Source organism: Ammospiza caudacuta, chromosome 4, assembly GCF_027887145.1.
Source record: "Ammospiza caudacuta isolate bAmmCau1 chromosome 4, bAmmCau1.pri, whole genome shotgun sequence".
NCBI classification, from domain to species: domain Eukaryota; kingdom Metazoa; phylum Chordata; class Aves; order Passeriformes; family Passerellidae; genus Ammospiza; species Ammospiza caudacuta.
In genome coordinates this window covers 67,037,157-67,058,633 of record NC_080596.1, presented here as the reverse complement: position 1 = coordinate 67,058,633, position 21,477 = coordinate 67,037,157, and the positions used below count along the sequence as shown (strand labels likewise).

Sequence of the window (21,477 nt, the reverse complement as noted above, 5' to 3'; positions counted from 1 at the left end):
GTAGCTTTGTTACACTAAGGGTCTTCTCAGCATTTTCATTACACATTTAATTTAAAATTCAGCCACTTAAATGGGCTTTAAATGACACTTGGTTTACACTCAGCCGTCTAATTGTTTTTGAACATTAGTGATTGGACTTCAGATATTGTCCCATACTCAGTAATGTCTAAGCTGTTGAAAACCAGCAGAAGTACTGAGTGCATCTTTGAAATGTTCTTCTTCTGAAATTATGCCTTCTGTCAGCCCCTGATTCAGAGCAGTCTCACAAGCATTTACTGAAACATCACTAAGGTAAAATTTGAGCACAAGCAGCTCCCTATCAAGTATTGCACTACCCATGGATTTGCTAGGCATTGTAGTGACTACACTCCTTATGGATTTTATTTGGGATTTGGATTGCTACATACAATTGCCAGTAAAATTCACATTATCTCCAAGTAGGGTGGTTCAGAGCACAAAGGGGTGGTGGAAGCCCCTTTCTCTCCAGTAAACGTTGCCAAATGCCCTGTGCTAGCCACAATCTGCTCTGCGGGCTCCCTCTGTTGTAGCACTAAAGCCAATCTCCGCTGCTACCCTGAAAACTCCTTTTGTGGCTCAGGCAAATGGAGCCACAGCTGCACACACATCCCCGGGCACCAGCCTGGGCTGGCACAGCTCTGTCCTCTCCTACGTGTCCTCCTTCCTGCACCAGCCCATAGCTGTGGCATTACATGGTGAGCAGGGCCTTCTAGAGAGAGGAATGGCCGCACAATCACATCCTCAGTCAGCCAAGACCTTTGGTAGCAACCCAATGTCTCCATACAGAGTTCTTAGCATTCAGCAGGCAGAGGGAGCAGCAATTGCCTTTAGCCTGAGATAGCAAAAGGTTGTAGCTCCTGTCCCCACTGTTAGAGGAGACAGAGAGGGCTCCAGTGGACTTAGGTACACTCTTATGCCAGAGTAGGACTTCTGAAGGATGTCCCAGCATTTCATTTTCCTTCACATACATAGAATATATTTTGTCTATTCTAGGATTCTAGGAAAGCTACTGTTTTCCATTTTGACCACTGCAGACAGGTCAACGAAAACACTGGGATTCCTCCTTTTATTTTCTTCCCTTTTTTTCCCCTTCCCCCCCACTTTTTTTTCTTTTAAATTTCAAGGACTTCTTAGGTATTATGAAGTAATTTCTGCTGAGTCAGTAGGTCAGAAAGGCTGTTCTACAAGTGCATTATTTATTGGGTTTTTTAAGTTTTAATTGATTGCCACTTCTTTCATCCCTCTCTTCTTGGGACTACATCAGGATTTCTTTTGTTTGCTACCGATAACATTGGAGGAAGGTACCACATAGAAGATCCTCTGTAAGCAATCTGTCATTAGCTTTGGAACTGAGCAGAGATATTCTAGGGACTCTGTCAAGCTTGTTTTCACACCCTTCCTTGATGAGTGATGTATCACTGGCTTCAGAAACCTAACAAAATGTTCACTCTGTCCTCAGTGCAAGGTCCAAGGTGGTTTTGATGAGCCTGGCTGTCCTGTGCTGTATCTCTGCTAATATGCATGGATCCAATACTATAATGCTGTGTTGTTTGTGCCTGTTTTGTCAACACAAGCTACTGCTGGTGCCCTTCTTCCACCTCTTTCATCATCAGCCATTGCCATGGTGTTTTCATAAACTTCCATAGTTTTTAGCTGGTTGTCTTTGGCACCCTCCTGTTCAGCATTGACTTTGCAACACTTGCAGAAGCCACAGCAGTGTTTCCCACAAAAAGCAAGGGAAGCCATAAGTATATTGTCCCAGGGCTCTAGGGAGTGCATCCACACAGGTAGGAAATCCCAGTTTTGGAGCTTCTCAGGCAGTGAATGTGGCTTCCTTTTCTGCATAACATTAATTACAACCACAGCAATAAAAAGAAGAAACAGGGGAAGGCAAACACCCAAAAGGACTCCCCAGCCTGCCAGTGACAGAGCAAATACAAACAAAGGCAACAGAAAGAAACAGAGGAGAAGATAAAATATAGCAAACCATCTGTACTGGGCTGTTATATTTCCCAAGGTCTTGCTCATGCGGATTGGCAGGCGGGTATAAGGTATCGGATAAAACAGAATAATCCCAGAGACATTGAAGAAAAAGTGGCACAAGGCAATCTGAAAGCAAAAAACATTTGAGAAGTTCATTAGCTAAAACACCATAAATACTCCTATCCACATCATAATTACTTCCAGATCTCAGGAAACAGTACTGTTGTCAATAAGGTGTGGGAACCATTGGGTTCTGCATCCATAAATTTTCAATGAAAACATGGAAAATGTAAATTTGATGTTGCACACTGGCTACAGAGAAATTTTTAATGGTACAAACTTGGATTTTACAAAAAATTAGCCATAAGTTTATAGGGCACTGAGGAGATTCCTGGAAGGGGACTTTGTCTTTGAGTCTTTACAATCCTTTGATTCACATACTTCAAAAAAATTTTAAACAAAAATTAGCATTAAAAGGCACAGACTTGTGCTTACAGGAGTCACTTAGACAGAATAAGCATATATTGAACAAAACAGTACATTCCCTGCTCACCTTATCCTATTTTAATTTTGTAACTGTTATCAGACTAAAGTAAATATGAAAGTACAGGTGTTTATTTATAAAGGGCATTATAAAACCAGTATGTTATCATGAAATCTGAGCTTTATCAAGATAGCATCTTCTCATGATTACATCTGTTGCCTGAGGACAATAAAATGACTTCTGTAATTTTCTTGATTTATTTTAGCTAGTAAAGACATTCATCCTATTCACCAAGGAAACGTCATTATCTTTTCACTCTTAATTGTAAAGCATTCATTCAAATGTTATCTGGTGCCAGGTTCTTTACTGGGTGGAAAATGGGAGGTCAAAGCCAGGCTTCCCACTTTTAAAATAGTTTGAGACCAAAAGGAATCCAATAAAACCCAGTCAAAGTAAGTTTACAAGGAGAAAAATAGATGCCAGGATGTTTACTGCAACATCGGGTAGATAGAGAGCTTGCCAGCTTAAGGACTGTGCAACCTTCACTTACTTTACAGGAGTCCCTGTACAATTCATGAACTGACTTAGGATCCTCAGAAGAGAGCTTACAGAAATCAATAACCCTCAGAGGGTTCTCAGTATGTGGGCACTGAACTCCAAGCAGAAAAGACCCCACGCTCAGGGGTCAAGTGGCCTCCCCTGTCCCAGTTCTGAATCAATAATTGCAGATCAAGAGAATTTATAAAAGCAAGATTAGCTATATATTGACATTCTGGGAATTTTTAATGCAACCTTTTTGCTCTAGCAGTTGAAGAGAATGCATTGTTATTAATAGCACAGACAAAATCAGGAACAACACGAACAGCACATTTGCATCACGGCCCCTTTTGTCAGGTTTTTCTTCAGAAAACTTACAACTTCTAAATGAAGTCAAGAAAGCATTGTTTTATACTGACCTGTAATGAATATTTTAATGTACTCCCAGGACTTGCCAGAGCTGCAAGTATAGCTGTTGTGGTTGTGCCAATGTTGGCTCCCAAGGTGAGCGGGTAAGAGCGCTCAATGCTTATAACGCCAATGCCTACAAGAAAAGAAACACGACTGGGTTGGCTTCAGGATGATGGAGGAGATGAAACATGGGGATAAAGAGCACAGTATTTACAACTTACCAACAAGGGGTGTAATGGCAGATGTGAAAACAGAACTGCTTTGGACAACGAAGGTCATACCAGCCCCTGCGAGCATAGCCAGGTATCCAGCCAGCCAAGTAAAAGGAAATGGAAAATCTAAAAAATAGAGGGAGAACACTGCTGTTAGCATAACAGAGTGATCCATGTAACAATAACACAGCAGGGAAGACTGTTAAGCATTTAAAATATAAATATATTGTTTGCATATTGGGTCTCAAATGATGATTTCGGGGCCAGTTCCATTACTTTGATTTATCCTGTTTTCTGTGTGCCTTCTACAGCCTTGCACCACTGGATACACTTTGAGATGGATTCCAGACTAGGTAGACATTTGTCCCAACCCAGGATAGCATGTGTGTTGTGATACAATTAGGTACCAGAAGTGTTTCCTCAGAGGTCAACACAAAACCTTCTGGGTGTTTTAAAAGCCTTGGTTTCAGGAACCAGGCACCCACTGCATGGATCAGATCTTCAGAAAGCTCTGAACACCATCCTGAGAGAACCAAGCTGTTTGCTCTAACTAGTTCCAAGTGGATTATCTCCTAAAAATGCACTTGTTAACTCTTGCAGAGAACAGCTACTTACACTGATTAGAGAAACTAGGCACAAATGTCCCCTGTAGTCTGCAAATTTATGGAGAGAGCTGAGAAGTGAGGACTTAATCAGCTGGGAAGACACAGAGGAACACAGAGCAGATCCCACATTAAATAAGCAGAGGCTGTCAGCTGTTTACTTTCTAGCCCTTGTTTTTAATTTGGGCAGTGTTCTTTGCCCAGGAGAAGACAGCTTGGGGACCACTTTGTTGCCTTCTCTATTTCTGTGCACCCTCACTTCAGCCACAGCGTGGGATCTGTGCCAGGACTGCTTTTCTCTGCTACAGCTCCTAATCTCTCCATTAAAGAGAGTATGAAGGAAAAGCAGCCTGGTGAAAAAACCTCGTAACATTTGCACTCAATGGATCCAGGCTGAAAAAAATCAGCTGGACAACACAGGGAAAGACAGAAAAACACCACCATTCAAGGCTGCCTTATCCTGCTGAAGAGAGGCTAAGCAGCAGCACAGGATAAGATCACTAATTACTACATACTTTTTTCAACTTACTTTAGAAGGAATATGCAGGCCCTGTGCCAGAGCAGGCAATCACAATCTCAGCACTTCGGTGCTATCTTTTGAGGATGGGAGATCTACATTTGTAACAGCTAATGATTATACATCTAGAAACAGAGCCTGGACTTTGGTCTCTAATGATGTTAATCTGCTGCATTTCTCAATCATGCTGTTCACTAATAGATTTTTAAATTAAAGAAAAAAATACTTGAAAGAAAAACTGTTGGGCAGTGTGCATGATTTTCATTCAATAGTATTTTCTTTAAAATATTCTATAATGTCTTTCAGAGAACAGGAGACATCAATAAACATGCTCAGTGTCCTTGTCATTCCTAAAAGCAATCCTCAGGAAAAGCAGATAGTTACCAGTGTTGATTGTCTTCTTGATAACACTGGCCACTTGTCCTTTAAGCACAGAGTTTAATAGCTTAACGATCGCTATCAAACAGGAGCAGAGAACAAGCAGGGACAAAGCCAGAAGGATGAGCCCGATACCAAGATCAGGCAGGTCTGAGTTTACAAAGATGTGTTGGCCTGAAAAACAAAAAAGGAAAATGAATTAGCCTACCCACATTTTCGCCTGTGATCCTAAGCCCCGCTCTGGTTTTCGTTCGCTCCCCTAAGAAAATTGGACCAAAGCAAACACAACTGGAGGGGTTGATGCAAAGAGGGAAAATGCCACCTTCCCTCCTCCCCAAAAGCCATGTCTGAGTGAGGCAGGAGAGGTGCTTCTACAGACATGCTTACAGAATGCACAGTGGGCAGTCCTATGGGCAGGCAGGAAGCTGGTGACCATGAGCAAGGGAGAGGAGCACCAAGGCAGGAGAAAATGCTGGGGTGCTCCAAGCTGCACGGTGGGTCAGCTTTTCCCAGAGGTGGCTGCATGCCTGAGCAGGGCTGTTCAAAGCCCTGCAGGGCATGCATAGGGATGGGATATCCTAGCAACCATGACAGCAAAGTAACCATAGCTCCGAGCCATCTGAACATCGAGGGTGACATGATACTGAAACCTCAATTGCTGGTATCAGGCAGCATGGAAAGAGATCCACCTGCAGCCAGACACCGTGGTGCTGCTGCTGTAACTCCAGCTGTGAGCCACAGCAGAGCACAGGCTCCTCAGGCAGCACCTGCAGCACTGCCACGTGTCCGGCGCTGGCCAGGGCTCCTGGATACACCTCAGAAGGGAGCTGTCAGCACCATTAGAAATCCATATACTTCGGTAAATATATTGCACAGGAGTAGTTCTACTACTTACATTTACTGATATAGTCTGTTTCAGTTATATTCTTGAGGGTCCATGTGGTGTTTCCTTCACTCCAGCAAAACTCAGGAGATGTGCAGTTTTCAGAAGGTGGAATTGTGACATTCTGCAGTGTCTGTGATTGCGAGACAAAGCAGAGAGTTCAGTCATCTACAATCCTTTACCAAAAGCTCATGTAGAATTTTCAAATTTTACTACAACCAAGATTCATCAGCTAAAAAGTCAGAATTGTAAGCTGGCATCACATTAATGACATGGTAACATTTTGCATTCTTAAAATAAAATATTATGCTGTTACCCAAGTCAATCAGTACAACATCTGAAGATTAAAATAGCCTCAAAATCTACATTGTAATAACCATAGCACCAATCCACTAACAGCTAAGGAACTTAACTACTGATGAGTTTCTGTGGAGTGAGGTTCATGTTTGGCTGCAGCTGTGGGGCAGTTGCATTCCTTTTCCAGCCACTGCCACAGCTTTCTTGATGAAAGAAAGACCTCTTTCCTGACATCTCCATGCAGCTCATGGTCTGATGAGTACTACAGCACTCTGAGTCAGAATGCTACAGCACGAGTGCAGCCTCTCTTGTTGGATGAGCACAAAGTGCTCCAGCTGATTTTCTGTGCCTCAGTTTCCATGTCAGTAGAAACAGAAGTGCTGTTCCTACTTTAATTTTCATGTTCAAGGGCTGTCTAAGAGCTCACTACAAGCACTATGATTAGCATTACTAAATTACTGAATTTCTGTGTACACCACAATAAAGGCTTCCTTACAAGCCCTCCTAGGCCAGACATGCTGCATTCTGACACCAGGTCCACAAGGCATTATGCAGACTAAGGAAGAGCTTGCTGACTGAGCTGTACTTCCACACAAGAGCAGCTGACAGCCAAATGGACTCTGAACCATGCTCCTGAGCACTAAGCATCTTTCCAAAGTGCCTGAGTGATTTTCTTTTGCAGAAATGGGGAAAGAGAAATCATATTTCTTTGCTGGGCACTGCCTACAAACACCTGCATTTGTACCTCTCTCCAGATGATGCAGGTGGGCAAAACTGGGAGTGGATCTGGTGCCCCCACAACTCCAGGGAGCACCTGGGCTCCAGGCACTCCATACCTGGTAAACCTTTACAAACTCAACACAGTCTTGTTTCTGACCTTCTTGAAGTTTTTTCAAACATCTTCGTTTCAAAGCAGCTTCACTAGATCAAAATGTTTGTTTTGCTTTAAGCATAAGGGGTCTGCATGTATTTATCCTGGCCATGAGTCTGTTTAATAATTTTTGCTAGAAATTAGTTTAATTTCTAGCAAAAATTAATTTCTATCATGGCTACACTTTCCTTCTAATTTCTAGCTTTAGAAATTAGAAGGAATGTGTAGCCGTGATATTTTCTGAAAAAGCCTTTCCTTAGGATTTTTCCTCCTGAGAAGCTAAGAGGCCTCAGGAACAAAATGTAAACAACGATTATCTGCTGGATCTGTGATTGGTCTCATGTGGTTGTTTCTAATTAATGGCCAATCACAGTCAGCTGGCTCAGACTCTGTCCGAGCCACAAGCCTTTGTTATTCATTCCTTTTTTTTCTATTCTTAGCTAGCCTTCTGATGAAATCCTTTCTTCTATTCTTTTAGTATCATTTTAATATAAGTTATATCATAAAATAATAAATCAAGCCTTCTGAAATATGCAGTCAGATCCTCATCTCTTCCCTCATCCTTGGACCCCTGTGAACAAGTTCACAGGAATGCAATGATTTAAATTATTTTCCTTTTTCCCCACCAAGGTCAAATCAAAATTTTGGGGGTTTCACATGTTTTGTAATTTGACTGTAAGCTTGAACAGTAGGTACACAGCCAAAATACAGGCAACACAGAAAACAGTGTGTCTAGAAATGAACATTTCCCTGCACTTTCCGAGCAGTTTTTTGCCCTGTGCAGGGCTCGGGGCTGGGGGCTGTGCCTGGGGGGCAGCGAGGGGCAGCGGGCCGGGCTCTGCAGCCACAGGCACAGCCAGGGCTGTAACCCCAGCGGGCTCAGGGGAGCACAGCTGTGCCCCATCCATCTCCCAGGCAGCGTTTCACTGCCCAGCCACAGCGCCGTTCAGTAGCAGCTGAGCGCCCAAGTTCAACCTCCACGGCCTGTGGAGGTTGAAACACTTAAGGACTCCTTAAGTATCTTCTGCCTCAGGACTTCAGGAATTACTTTTCTATACGTGCCAGCAGGTAGAATAGTCTAATTAGAGAATCAAAGGATATTTAATGCTGTAATTGCCGGTTAGCTGAACGATGCAAACCAAACACTCAGCTCCATAGTTTGCCAAAACACTCATTGGTGTTGGTGTGGGCAAGAGATTCCTCCGAGCTGCAGGGCTGCTTGGGTGGAGAGGAGCAGGACACAGCCCCACGGAGCCTTTCTCCAAGGGCGCTTTTCCAAGAGGGCTGCAAACAGCCAGCTGCCACCAGATCACCCCCACACACGTCAGACTGGAGCTGATTAGATCAGCAGATAAACGGTGGTTGAAACGATCTTTCCTCTGGCCTGTGGCACAGGCTTTTTCCACTTTCAGGGAGTTGGAAGACTATCAGGGTTTAAAGGCGTTTGGGTTTGAGAGGAGTAAAAGGCTTGGCACCAATCCACCAGCTCTGATAGGCAAGGGCCTGCACAGTACTGAAAGCAGCCAGGTCAAGGTCACCACTGGTGACCAAGCCTGGTTTAAGTGGAGCAGAAACTGCATTAAATTTTTTTCATTCTTTTTCTGCTGATAAAAACCCCACCCTCATTAAAAAATCTTATTTCACAATCCTGTGATAAAGAGCATCAGCTACAGATCAGTAATATATTTCCTGAGGTACCTGACAATTAATTTAACATGATACTCACCACATTGGTTTCAGTCACACACCAGATCTTTACCAGGCTTTTGTTTTTTGCTGATTCATCGTTCATGGCAATTGCATTTATTACTGATTTATCAAGCTTAAAAGGAACAATAAAAAGAATTTTAAAAAATGCTTTATTTTCAGTTTGTATCACATACTTCTTTTCAGCTCTACTCAAATAAACCCCCCTTGGAAGTTCAACCATATAAAATCTGCATGACTCCAATGCTGGAACTCCTGCCCAACAGGTAGGAGGGGGGTTACTCCCAGAAAAAAAGGTACAACGGTGCATGAACAAATGCTTTGTCTCATTCTCCCCACATCATCCACTACCTCATCTCATTCTTTCTGTTTAATCAGCTGCTCTGACACAACTGCCTGACTGTATTTACTGTCATTTCAGAAGCTGTGTGCATCCCCCTGGCCTCCCGATGCACACGATTATGTCCCATAATTTCAGTGTCCTCATCAGGTCCCGTACTGATCCTCTGGCTGTGTCTCAGCTAGTGCTACCTGCAGATGCCCAGGCAAGAGGCTGCCTTCCCATCCATCCCACATGGCTGAATTTGTCCTCACCAGCCTTCCCAGCCCTCCTCCCCTGTCTGCCATTGGTGCTGTGAAATGTGGGGGAAATAGAAACTGGAAACATAGAACTGGGGCTTTATGAGATGTGAATTAAGAGAAGAATCTGTTAATGAACTTTACCCCCAAGAACACAGAGATGGGAGAGGAAGCCTTCTCATATTCAGAGCATTTTGATTTGACTGAATCAGGTAGGCAGCTTCCTTGAAGTGAGAAAGAGCTTACCTCAATGATGAGCTTTGTAAAGGGGTCTGTGATAACTTTTAGTAGCTCTGGAGCATCCTCACCACTTTCAAGTTGAAAGGACTCAACTATAACATTGGTGAGATGGAAGAGATAGCCAGTAATGACTTCAACAGGTAACAGTGCAAACACAGCCAGCCAGTTAAAGAAATCGTGGATTGTTGCCCCAGCAAAGGCCCTGCAAGAAGAAATTAAAAAACAGAGCTGCTTTTAATTAAACAAAATGTGTATAACATCAATTAGATATGAAATCATAAAAGTAGAGATGAAGGGCATTTCAAGATGGGAATAATTTAATTTCTGGGGTCAAATGCAATAGCTACTTTGTTATGGAGTGCTAGATTGTCTCCACACTGTTGGCCAATTAAAGAGCCAGACAGGTGAGTAAAACAAGAAAAACTAGAAAAGACAGAAGTGATCCATAGCATGAGGCTGCCAAGAGTACTTTTTTGAAGAAAGAAGTGGCTGTACAGCCTGTGTTTGTTTTGCCTCTCACCTGTTTTTAGTACATTTTTAATCCTCAGCCAGTCATTGCCTCCAGGACCAGTTCTCCCTGACTCCTGGGACAAGAGGGCTCTGCAGTTCTCCCACATGTTTCTGCAAACTGTTGCTGTACAGGTCCCTTCAATCTTCTCCTCCAAAGCCTGAGGAGCCACAGCTCATTCCTCAGAGGCTTTGGCCAAGAGTATTTCAATATACCCAGTGCAGAAATGACAAGGTACCACAGTCTCCTATCACTCCCAAGTGCACTGCCCAACTCCAGTGAGCCTCCAAGTGCTCCATGAGCTCTCTCAGTGGCAATGTCAAGTGTCAGTCTAAAAGATGTCACTGTATACATCAGACAGCCAGAACATTTCATTTCTTTACAGTTACCAGCTCTGGCTTTCTGCAGACTTCAACATTGAAATCTCTTTTAAGGAAACCAGACCAAACTTATGTAATACTAACTTTGAGTACAGCCCTCCTATAGCTGGCACATAATAAAAGATGGGTGGTGTAGTGAGAGCACTTGAAAATTTATTCCTGTGTAAGATCATTAAGAATGGTGAATTCTTACAAACCCACAAAATTTTTAAAGGAACATGATATAGTTTTTTTTTCCGAGCATATAAGGCCATACATGTAGGCAGCTTTAAACCTTTGCCGTGGCCATGCTTGTGACTTTCCTATCTAGAAAGGTTGAGTGGCTGTAGTAGTGACAGGGAATATAGAAGAAGACCTAAAAAAATGAAAGAAACAATTTTCCAGATCCAAAGTTTAAGTACAGTACCTTCTAAATTCATTCCTGTCCCCAGCTTGCATAAGTGCCACAATTGTGTTTGTAACTGAGGTGCCAATGTTTGCTCCCATGATGATAGGAATAGCTGCTCTAACAGTCAGCACTGGCAAACAGAAAAGGAAACAATGGATGAAAAAAAAAATCAAAAAAATCATATTATCAGCAAGCTCTATGTTTCAACAAAAATTTCTATTGCTATCAGTGAAACCCTGACTTCCCTTGATGTCAGTGTAATGATCTGCTTCAATCCAAACATGTTTGCTTTGATCAAGCCCCCTGGGAACATGGCACTCCCATAGTCCCATAATCCCTACTGACACTATGGCCCATGGTTATCCATTTTCATCACATGTTAGAGGTACAGATGAAAATAAGGTCTCTTCTTTCCAGGCATTTTCCTACTTACTGCAGAATTTTGAAATGATGTCACAGAAAAAAATGCAGTTCAGTAACTGCCTAACATGACAAATGATGCAGATAATTCCAAAATTAAGTCATTCAGTGCCAAGGCTTCCAACGATTTTCCTTGCAGTTGTGGTTTTATTATTATTACTAGTACTAGTACTACTATTGCTACTACTAGTATTAATACCATTATCATTCCTTTTTAAAATCTGATTTTATATCAGGGAAACAGCTGTGAAAAACTTTTCCTACAGTCTCTATTCTTTTTACCCAAAGCTTCTACAATTGGAACACAAGTGGGAATGTTGGCACCTGAGACAAGGTTTATGAGTGATCTCTAGGAAGATTCTGTGAGCAGACTCACATGTGGAGGACACCATGCTGACTATGATGGATGAGGATGTGCTGGAACTCTGGACCATCACAGTCACCAGAACTCCGATCACCAGTCCCGCGACAGGATTTGAGAGCACTGAATCATCTTTAAATATGTCCCCTGCTGCTTTACCTATAAAAAACCCATATTCACAGAGTGAGGGAAGTACAAGGGAAAGTCAGTGTTTAATTCAAGATCATTCAGCCATTTAATTGATACATATATAATCATATTTTTTATCCCAAAAAGTACCGTGTAGCCCAGGGATCCAGATTCATGTCCTGGACTCTCAGCTTCTCAGATTTTAGAGGATACTTTATATTCTCTCATTTCAGTGACTATAAGGCCTGCTGAACTCTGCAGAGAAGCATATAATGCCACAGCCATCAGCAGAAAGACTGTAGGACAAAAGACCACCCATTGATTTAAATGTAATTACTTGGTATTTTTGGATACTTTTATAATACTGATTAATTCAGTTCCTGTACCTTTCTGTGTTTGCAAAATACTTCAACAGAAGTGCACATATTTATCTGATAACCACTCCTGAGTCCATCAACTGAATTCAACACTTCAAGGTAAATGTAAAAAATACATTTCAATAGTTTTCATCTTTGAAGGATTTGGGGAACATTTCAGTGTGAGATATTTTGGTCAAGAGCACAATTTTTGTATTTCACCTTGTTGAAATGTCTTTCACATGGGACAGATTTATGTATAGATGTATTTTTTTAAACTGTCACTAAAGTAATGGGAAGCTACTGGGAAATTGGGGCCAATAACCCCTACATCAGCTCTTTGGAATTTGAGACAGAAAGACCCTTTCAAACAACTGAAGGTCAGTGTTTAATCAGAGCTGCTTCCTTCTCAATCTGTGTCTCATCACACATGAAGAATGTTCTTGAAGAGTGGTAGTTGTAATTAAGCATCTCAGACAAAATTTACTGCCTTATTAATTTATTCTTGATATTTTAGATATTTTCATACCTCCTACCAGTTGAAAAGCAGAGCTCAGTACATCCAGAGAACACACAAACATGTAGAGTAAGCAAAGGAGCATAATGAACTTCCCTATCCCATAGAGTACACGAATGACTTTTCCTTTTGTATCCAGATCTGCAAAACAAATACATTATGTATGAAAGAATCATTTGAATTTTTCTCTGGAATACTCTAGTGCACAAACAGAGACAGTGGGGACAAAGACAGTGACATGGCTCCAGTGTGTGATTAAACCCAAAAGAATGTTCTTAATCACATTTTAACTGCAGAAGCAGGTATTTTGTTTGCCTACTTTTACCACAAAAAATCTTTTTGGTATGTGACAAAAGCCTTATGAAATCTGACATTGACCCTTGGTTCTATAGTCATTCTTCTGAGTAAAAAAAGACCAACAGCTGCCTGGATATAAAACTGTATTAGTGCTGGACTGTTTTACATTTACCTTCTCATGTTTTAAGGAGGCTAAGAAGCATGATTTTGGGATTTTTCTTAGCTGACTGAATATAATAAACCCATTAACTCTTGAAGAACACGAGACAAGTGATGGGAAAACAAAGTAAGTAAGTTATTTACAGAGAAGTGGCTACCTGACCACTTGACCCCGGTGTCCTGCAGTTCTGGCAGAGCCCACGGGTCTTCTTCTTCTGGTCTTGTCTCATCTATCAAAGCTACTGTGGAAAATGCAGGTTGAATTTCCCCTTTATTTCCAAGTGAAGCCACATTGCCTGATGAATTAGAACATTTAAAAAATTGTTTAATTACTTTCCATCTTCTCCAAGGATCCCCAAATCCTATCTATTTTTTATAACTCAGAGTGAGCACATTACCTTTGTGATTTTCTCCTTCTTTCCCAGCCATGTTCTGGTTTTGTTTGGAAGAGTCCCCAATATAATTGTTGGTTTCAGGCTTTTCTACCTCCGGCCAGGGAGCCATGATCTGTGACTAACAAAGCAGTGTTGATTGAAATGCAAGTGCAGTCAAAATATTCACCTTATAAGAGTGCATGTGAGAAATATGATAAGGATAAAGAGCACAGGAGATGAAAATTAAATAGAAGCAATTTTCCCTTGAACACAAATTTTTGCTAAACTTTATGAGTTATTCTTCTACTTGGGAAGTTGATTTCTCATTTTTTTTAATCACAGTTTATTTATTTGTGTACACAATTAAAAATTATATATATTTTAATCTCACATCTATATTTTCATACACTTTTAACTGTCATTAAAGCAAATATTCCTCTGCTTTCCAAAAGGTAGGCATTTCTTCTCTTTAATTAATTTTAACTCCATTCAACAAGAAGTCAGAGAATTGTTTTGTTTTCTTCCACCTTTTGGATTTAAGCAACCTCCTGGTAATTCAATACACAGACCTTTACCTTGTAATTCAATACACAGAAATGTTTTAGCAAAAAAATTCCTCCCTAAAGCACTGCTTAGTTTGGGTTGTGAATGATAACACAATGCCTTGTTGCCTTTACTGGTTCATTGCCATGGAAACACGAAGAGGAGAATCCTGGACAAGGTGGAAGAAGAGCCCAGAGAAGAGGACAGAGAGAGAGGGGCCATTTGCAGGTCTGTATTTGTCTGTAAGCCACAGCTGATGCTGCAAATGGAGCTGAGCTGGAAGCAGCAAGGTCCAGCTCATGTCACACAGGCTCTCTCTCTGAACCTCTTCCTCCCTGACCCCTTTCTGGGCACGTTTGAATGCACTCTATTATTAATGAATAATAACTTAAAAAGTGAGACATCACATGTCCAGATCCTGCCAGCATGGGTGCAAGCACACATGGCAGACCTGGTCCAGGCACAAGAGGTGGCCATGCTTGGAAAAGTCCTCCCTATTTACTTCACCAGTATTGGAAGCCAGACGGAGAGACATGAAAGGGGGAAGTGACTATGGAAATAGGAGCCAATATGGGCCACAATATTGCCTTAACAGACCTGGTGACATCAGCCAGCACATCTAAAAACTCCATGGAAAGGATGGGAGAAGTGAACCCTGTCCAGGAAAGCCCCACCTGCAGGTCTGTCTCTTCCATGCTCTCTGCCCCACAAGTCAGTCAGAGCTGCCCCATGAGCAGCACGTCTGGCACCCACATGGCTGAAACCCTGGTCAGCAAATTTGCCTCCAATGCCCCTCATACACAGAGCCCCTGTGCCCCCTGTGCCTCCAAAAGCCAGAGCTGGTTTCATGCTCCCATAAACAAGGTTCACCAGCAGTTAGCAGTCGCTCTCAGGGAATATAATTAGTCATTCATTTAGTCATAATCCTTTATGTAGCTGATGGCGAAAATGTTTTGTGCCTGCCCACATCAGTAAGCCACACATCCTCCTCCTCCCTTTAGCTGGGAAGGAAAAGTCACAGACAAAATCACTTGTGTCTTACTGTGACACAAGTGGGTATTGTTTTCTGGCACTCCACAAAGAAAAGAGTATCTCCTCTTCCACATTACCAGGAAAAGTTATTCTGCAATTCCATTGGCAAAAATTACACGTTTTGCATTCTTTATTTGTGGTGTAAGACCCAGAGCAGCTCCCAAGATACACAAAGATCTTCAAACAGATGAAAGAAAGTCATTCTTGCTTGTTTCAACAAGGATTCCCATTTGCTTGGAGCAAATTCTCGCATTTCCATCCATGCCAAAACAACCTCCAGCCCCACCCAGACAAAAACACCTCCATCTTGTTAAACAAGTTTCATTTATATATGTTCAGCATTTAAAGAGCTATTAAAAAATAACTGCTCTGCACAAGTGATTCTTAAGTGAAATGTAATCATGAAAATATATTGGAAAGTCAGATGTGAAGCTGCAACTTATTCCAGCCATGGAGACACAGAATATGCTGGACACCACCATCCCCAGAGATGCCATCAGCACTACAGCTCTTCTGTTACGCTTAGTATGGAAATTAAGGATTCAGCCTGCATTATTACTGCATGGAAACTGAGCTGATGCATTCAGTGGAGAAACTGGAGCTTGAAAACTTCAGCAGACAATCAGCCTCTACGTCTCCTAAATAAAGTCTCTCCAAACAAGAATTCGGCAGAGCATTTTTCCATAATAAGCATCTCCCATGTTCCTGAGGTGGTCAGGAGCCCACAGGTACGTCATGTATTATTATTGTTTTTGCTTTATGTGATTAAACATCATAGAATGAGAGTTAATCACCTCTGTAGAGGAAGTTTTTATAGGTATGTATATAAAGTCATTCATATGAGCCCTAGCCAACCTCTGATTTGAGAAGGTAGAATTGAATACTGGACACCTTCACAGCATTTGCCTTGAGCATTTGGGTTTGCAGAGGCATTACTAGAATGGCCCATGCTGTGTGAGTGGTATTAATGACTGATGCTAGCAGAACCATGTATACCCTTGAAGTCCTCCCATAGTTGTCAGCTTTCCCAGATCCCAGCTCTTGTTAAGAGGAATAGCTGAGAAGATAGTGGAGAGACACTTGATACTCTCTGCTGGAGTCCTAGCCACGGCTACTTACTGTTAATTAACCGCTGTGCTGCAAAGATAATCTACATTCTACTGTTTTCCCTTTAAAGAATTTTTTCTTGGCCCAGATACAGACATTAGCACCCTGAGAACACACTCAGAGGCCAGTCAGTGTGCTGTGGAGGAGCAGGGCAGCGGGGTGGCCGAGTGACCGCGTCGCTCCCCGGCTGCTCTCACGCGCCTTTGCAGAGGCTGACGTCAGCTGTGGCAGAAAGCACCAGCACTGCTGACGCAAGACACCAGTGACAATGAAAACCCTCATAGTGGTTTACCTGTGAGCACCAAAGACAGACACATGCAAAGGAACATGTTAGAGAGAAGGCCAATGGCAACGCACACTGCAACAACTTGCTGTGCTCAGCTGGACGCACCAGGTCCAAAGGCAGGAGAGCCACAATTGCTGGATGAGGCACTGCAGGGATGAGCTCTGCCCAACCCCAGGTGCCTCAGTGCCACGCATCTGGCTCCTGCCTTGGCTGACAGGACAGCAGGCAGGGTGCCTGCAGCCAGGGTGAAGTCACGGAGCTCACGTCAGGACAGGCGTTGGTGCTTTGGATATCCACCTGCGGGGAGCGGTGCTGAAACGGGAGCTGATTTCCTCCTGAAGGTGGCAGGTCACAATGTGCTATGCATATTGCAAAGGGCTGAAAACCAATGCCTGGGCAAGGTGTAATCCAGCCCGTTTCAGTGAACCTCGTGGCAAATCCTCTCACACCATCGTGTGTGCTTCTGTCGTTGTGAGTATAATCTTTCCTTGCCTTTGGAAAATGCTAACCATGTGTGACATCCTTTCTAACTTCAAAAGAAACTGAACCCTCTCCCTTCTAAGAGGGAGATAGATGGGAAAAATCAATGGCCTTCAAATTCTGAAAATGTGAGAGAGAAAAACTCAGAGCCAAAGTGGGCTTCTGTGGTTTTTATGTCCATACTCTCTCATTACAGCATTTCAAAGAGTTAAAGTCTCTGGGGAAATTATCTGAGCAACACTAGGTGTCATGCAGTTGCCCTATATTGCATTCCTCAGTGACTCACGGGCTGTAACAGCTTTGCCTGTGTTGCAGAGCTGCACTCTCTGTGCTTTGCAGTTCTAAATCAGAAACAGCTGCCAATCTGTTTGTTTTGCTGGAATTAACACAGCTAAATGAGCTACCCCCTGTGTGCCCAGCCAGCATTGTTTGTACCTCTCCATCCATGACAGCTCACCCAAAGGTGAGCCACATTGTGCCTCACACAAGAACTATGGAGCAGCAGCAAGCCTTAAAGAAATCTCACTCCTGGGGAACAGACCCAGTCAAAACAAGATAAAATAAAAAGTACTGAAGGAAAGAGAAGTATTTTCAAAACTAACTGATAATAACTACAACCACCAACGTGACCATACATGCACCTACAGGCTGCTTAAGCAGCTCCATATCAGATTTTGGGTTCAGCCAGGCTTTCCCCATTCTCTCTCCCTCTCACTCCCTCCTTCTGTCTCAGCTTTTCTACTAAAGTACCTCACTTCCTTATCATTCACCACAGCACTAAAGTTTTTATCTTAAAAAGGGATTTATTAGCTTTGGATACCATTAGCTTGGTATCCAAATATATGACTTAGTAAATATGAATATTTATCACACCTACTTCACAGGAATAAATACCAAGCTATATGCCAGACTTTCTTGAAGAAATAATTGTCTCTTTCCTCTCAAAATGTACCACTTGCAGCATAGAAGCACATTATGTAGAGACAGGAAAAGAAAGCTTCTGAGCCAGCACAAATTCTTTCAGTAGCTTTGCATCAGCTGATAGTTTTGCCCCAGAACCAGTTCCATGGAAGCCACAAAGCCCCAGGTGCAACAGAAGCAGTAACAACTTAAATAAACACCAGCAATGATTCAGCCTTGCTAGGAGCAAGTCTTGTCTTTGCTCTGGCACCAGCTGCTTCCTTGGGGCTTTTTCTTTGAATAAGTCAGCAGGATTAGCCGGGATGTAAACTTTCAACTCATGCAGTAGTAAAGGCAGAAAGAGATATGCAAAAGCTACAAAAACACTGTGCTCAGTTTTATTCCCATGGATCTGTAAGACTCATTGCTCACAAGCCTGAATCTAACACATAACAAAACTAAAAAAACACACAAAACAAACTAGAAAAGACAACTAATATCTATGTATGTGCATGGAGAGAATAAATCCCAAAGATTAATTTTTGAATTCACAACGAAGCAAAGCTCTGGACACTGCCCCTGAGGAGCCAGAGCCAGGAAATACCAGTGAGCTACTTGAAATGCCTAGTAGGTATTTAAATAAAACAATTACTTTTTCAGAATAAAATGCCAAAAAAATTAATAACTCTACCAACAAAGAAATAGTACAGATCTACCCCATCCCATAGATAAAATACACAGTAAAGAATAAAGAAAGGAAAACAAAAAGACGTTAAAAAGACTTACTGATCTAATGGAAGAGCTGATAATAAAAGTTACTGAGAAACCAGCTGATTTCTGCCTGCTGCCACATTTGTTGGGCAAACTACATCAGAGTCTAATGTATTCCTTTTACCTCCGTGTATCAAACCAAATTAGCATAAGAAAATGTTTCCATCAAGAACAGCCTGACACGGCCGTGGTGAGGCACACAGCCCTTACAGAAGATCTATGCTAACACATGAACTGACCGTATTTCCTTCCAATGTTTCATTAATCATATCCTAGACATTTTCCATTATCCAATACCACTGATCACTATGACTTAAAATCTCACTTCTTTTCAAATAATAGTTAAACAAATACCTTCACTTGATATAGGCTTTTTTGGGGGGGAGGTGGTTTTTTTGGCAGCTGCTAACAAAATATTTTATTTCTTTATCATATTTAATAAGAATAAACCTAGCTCATTGCAGAAAAAAAAGCACAGTTTATTTTCAGAGCTATGTTTTTTATCACTTCCTTAAAACATAGATGCAGTTAAAGGAAAACAAGGTAAAAATATTAACAAGAGGATGACATTTCACATGCCACTCCAGTACCCCCATTACCTCCCTTTCGTTATTTCTTGAACTGCAAAAGCAGAGCTTTAGATTTACAAGTTAAAAAAGTTCAAAGGAGAAGAAAAGTAAACTCAGTCTTAGTTGTTTTTACTTACCACGACTTAATTCCGAGACAATAGAGTGAACGGATCAACTGGGCAGCCACTGAAACCTGCAATATATATAGACAGGTGTTGAGCAAAGTTTGCTTTCATCACTGCACACTAACATTCCTATTTTACAGTCCAGAGGCACTGCCTACCTGCAACTTAATGATCACAATAAAACTTTTTTTTGCAGGAGTGGGCAGCAACCACCACTGATAAAACTATGGGTTATTTCACACTTATCACATTCTAAAAAATGTCCCATCAGCATTTAAGTACAAGTTACAAATGTGCTCATGTGAGTGCTGGAGAACTAATTGTTCCAGCCTGAAAAATTGCTGTCCGCCTGATCATTCAGTAATCTTTTTTCCAATAATAATTTTCCAAAAATATTTTGCAGTCTCAAAAGTCTGTCAAAAGAGTGTGAAGGAGATGTAGTACTGTTATTTGTCTGTTCAGGTGCCTATTAATCTGCCTAAGAACAGAAGTGAAGGAGAATCAGATAAAAACGGTGTAAGTAGGAAACACGTAAGAACTCCTTAGAACAGAGGATGGAGTTTCATTCTTATCAGTGCTCAATGTTTACAATTAAGGCTAGCTCATTAGCATTTTGGCTGTGGCTCTACTTCCAAAGTAGATTTAAAGGTGTAAGGACACCTTTGATAATCGCGTTCAGAACACTGGAGATGAAGACAAATAGATGATAAAGAGATAGGTTATTCAATAAAAGAGTGTGGTACTACAGATTAGACAAAGCAGCCACCAGCATTGCTGTCTGTCCTAGTGCTGATCATCTTCACAGGGAGCTGCATGGGGGGACTGCATCAGGCACTGCAGCTTCATGATCTTTGATATTTTTCTGTTTCTGTAGTCAACTTACGCTGAGAAAATATGCTGCAAACTAGCCATCTAAGCAGCAGATCTGCCTTGTCTGCTTGTGTGCAGTCATATCTCCCAGCAGCTTAGTGACTTAGTAACTCAGTAAAGTAAAACTCTTGCTTTTTGCACCTTTCAGTCCCCTGGAGATGTCCAGCCTTTGGAGCGGTGAGTCACAATTTCCCCTTCTGCTGCGTCGGCGTCAGAAATGTTTAATAAGCTGTGGCCAGGAGAGCTCTGCAGCCCCGAGTGCAGCATCACATCCTGGCAGCAGAGCCACCAAGCGCCTCCCCTGCTGCAGGTGGCTCTGCTGGTGCTGACCCCACTGCCCACACCGTGCTGGGCAGGGCTGATGGTGCAGCCCAAGGATGGGAGCACCAGCCCTGCCTCACCCTCCCCACTTGCAGCTTGCACAGAGGTGGAAAGGATGCAAAGGAAACCAATTTCTCTTCTGTGTGAAGTGGAGAACTGTGCAAAAGGGGAAAGAAGTAATGGAAAAAGGACCCAATGTTGTCCTTGGTGGTTCACAGGCTCAGTTTTCTTAACAAAAGTGTACTTTAACATTACACCTTTAAAAGTACATTTTAAGTCGTGCCAAACATGCAGGAAATCAGGTGAATGTTTTAATTGGGAATACTTGTACTTCTTTGAGTTATGGCTTATTTTCTTCTGAGTCACTGGTTGTGAAACCCAGGTCTTCTGAGTGGGAAGTTATGAAATGTGTACATTTCAAGTACCCAAGTACCCTGTGGGTCAATCAGAATGTGGTGATGTCCTCTGTTTTATTCCAACATCGCTAATTCCATTTGCTAAACACAATCCTAAGTGCTGACCAAGTTAATATTTTAGAAAGACAAAAATTCTATGTCAGACCTATTGCACTAAAAAAAAAAAATCTTTAGGAAAGAAAAAATAGTCATTTACACAAAGGCAGACAATCTACAGTCTGTCTTTGGAAGTCCAGGGTGAATCTTCTGCAGAGTCACTCTGAAAGAGCCTTCATAAGAAGTTTGTCACAAGGGATGAAGGTGGTGTTATTTGTTCCAGAAGCCTTTCCTTCATTCAAAATCAGAGGAGAAGCTGATGTTCTTCCTGGAACACCGGGGCAGTCAGAGTGGTAGTTCAGAGTGCTTGTTGGCACACACTCAAATGATGCTGCTGCTGCTGCTGCTGCTTG

The 21,477-nt window shown here is 42.1% G+C and overlaps 1 protein-coding gene across 1 annotated transcript; it reads right to left on the bottom strand.

The window, feature by feature from the left end:
- Window positions 1-510: 510 nt before the first annotated feature.
- On the bottom strand, window positions 511-19,612 carry SLC34A2 (solute carrier family 34 member 2). Its single transcript, XM_058803924.1, has 14 exons — window positions 19,580-19,612; window positions 19,434-19,489; window positions 13,633-13,747; window positions 13,393-13,530; window positions 12,791-12,919; window positions 11,792-11,935; window positions 11,014-11,125; window positions 9,726-9,921; window positions 8,920-9,015; window positions 6,038-6,158; window positions 5,149-5,316; window positions 3,655-3,771; window positions 3,442-3,566; window positions 511-2,127 (listed from the first exon to the last, which is right to left on the bottom strand). Exons 3-14 carry the CDS (start codon window positions 13,736-13,738, stop codon window positions 1,552-1,554), a joined length of 2,028 nt encoding a protein of 675 aa, XP_058659907.1. The 5' UTR covers window positions 13,739-13,747; window positions 19,434-19,489; window positions 19,580-19,612; the 3' UTR covers window positions 511-1,551.
- Between the last annotated feature and the right edge of the window lie 1,865 nt (window positions 19,613-21,477).

Coding starts and splice junctions, on each gene's coding strand:
- SLC34A2 (XM_058803924.1), bottom strand. CDS start 13,738: ATGGCTCCCTGGCCGGAGGTAGAAAAGCCTGAAACCAACAATTATATT. Junction 13,531..13,632: donor AGAAGGAGAAAATCACAAAG/GTAATGTGCTCA, acceptor CTAATTCATCAG/GCAATGTGGCTTCACTTGGA. Junction 5,317..6,037: donor AACAGACTATATCAGTAAAT/GTAAGTAGTAGA, acceptor TTTGTTTTTCAG/GCCAACACATCTTTGTAAAC.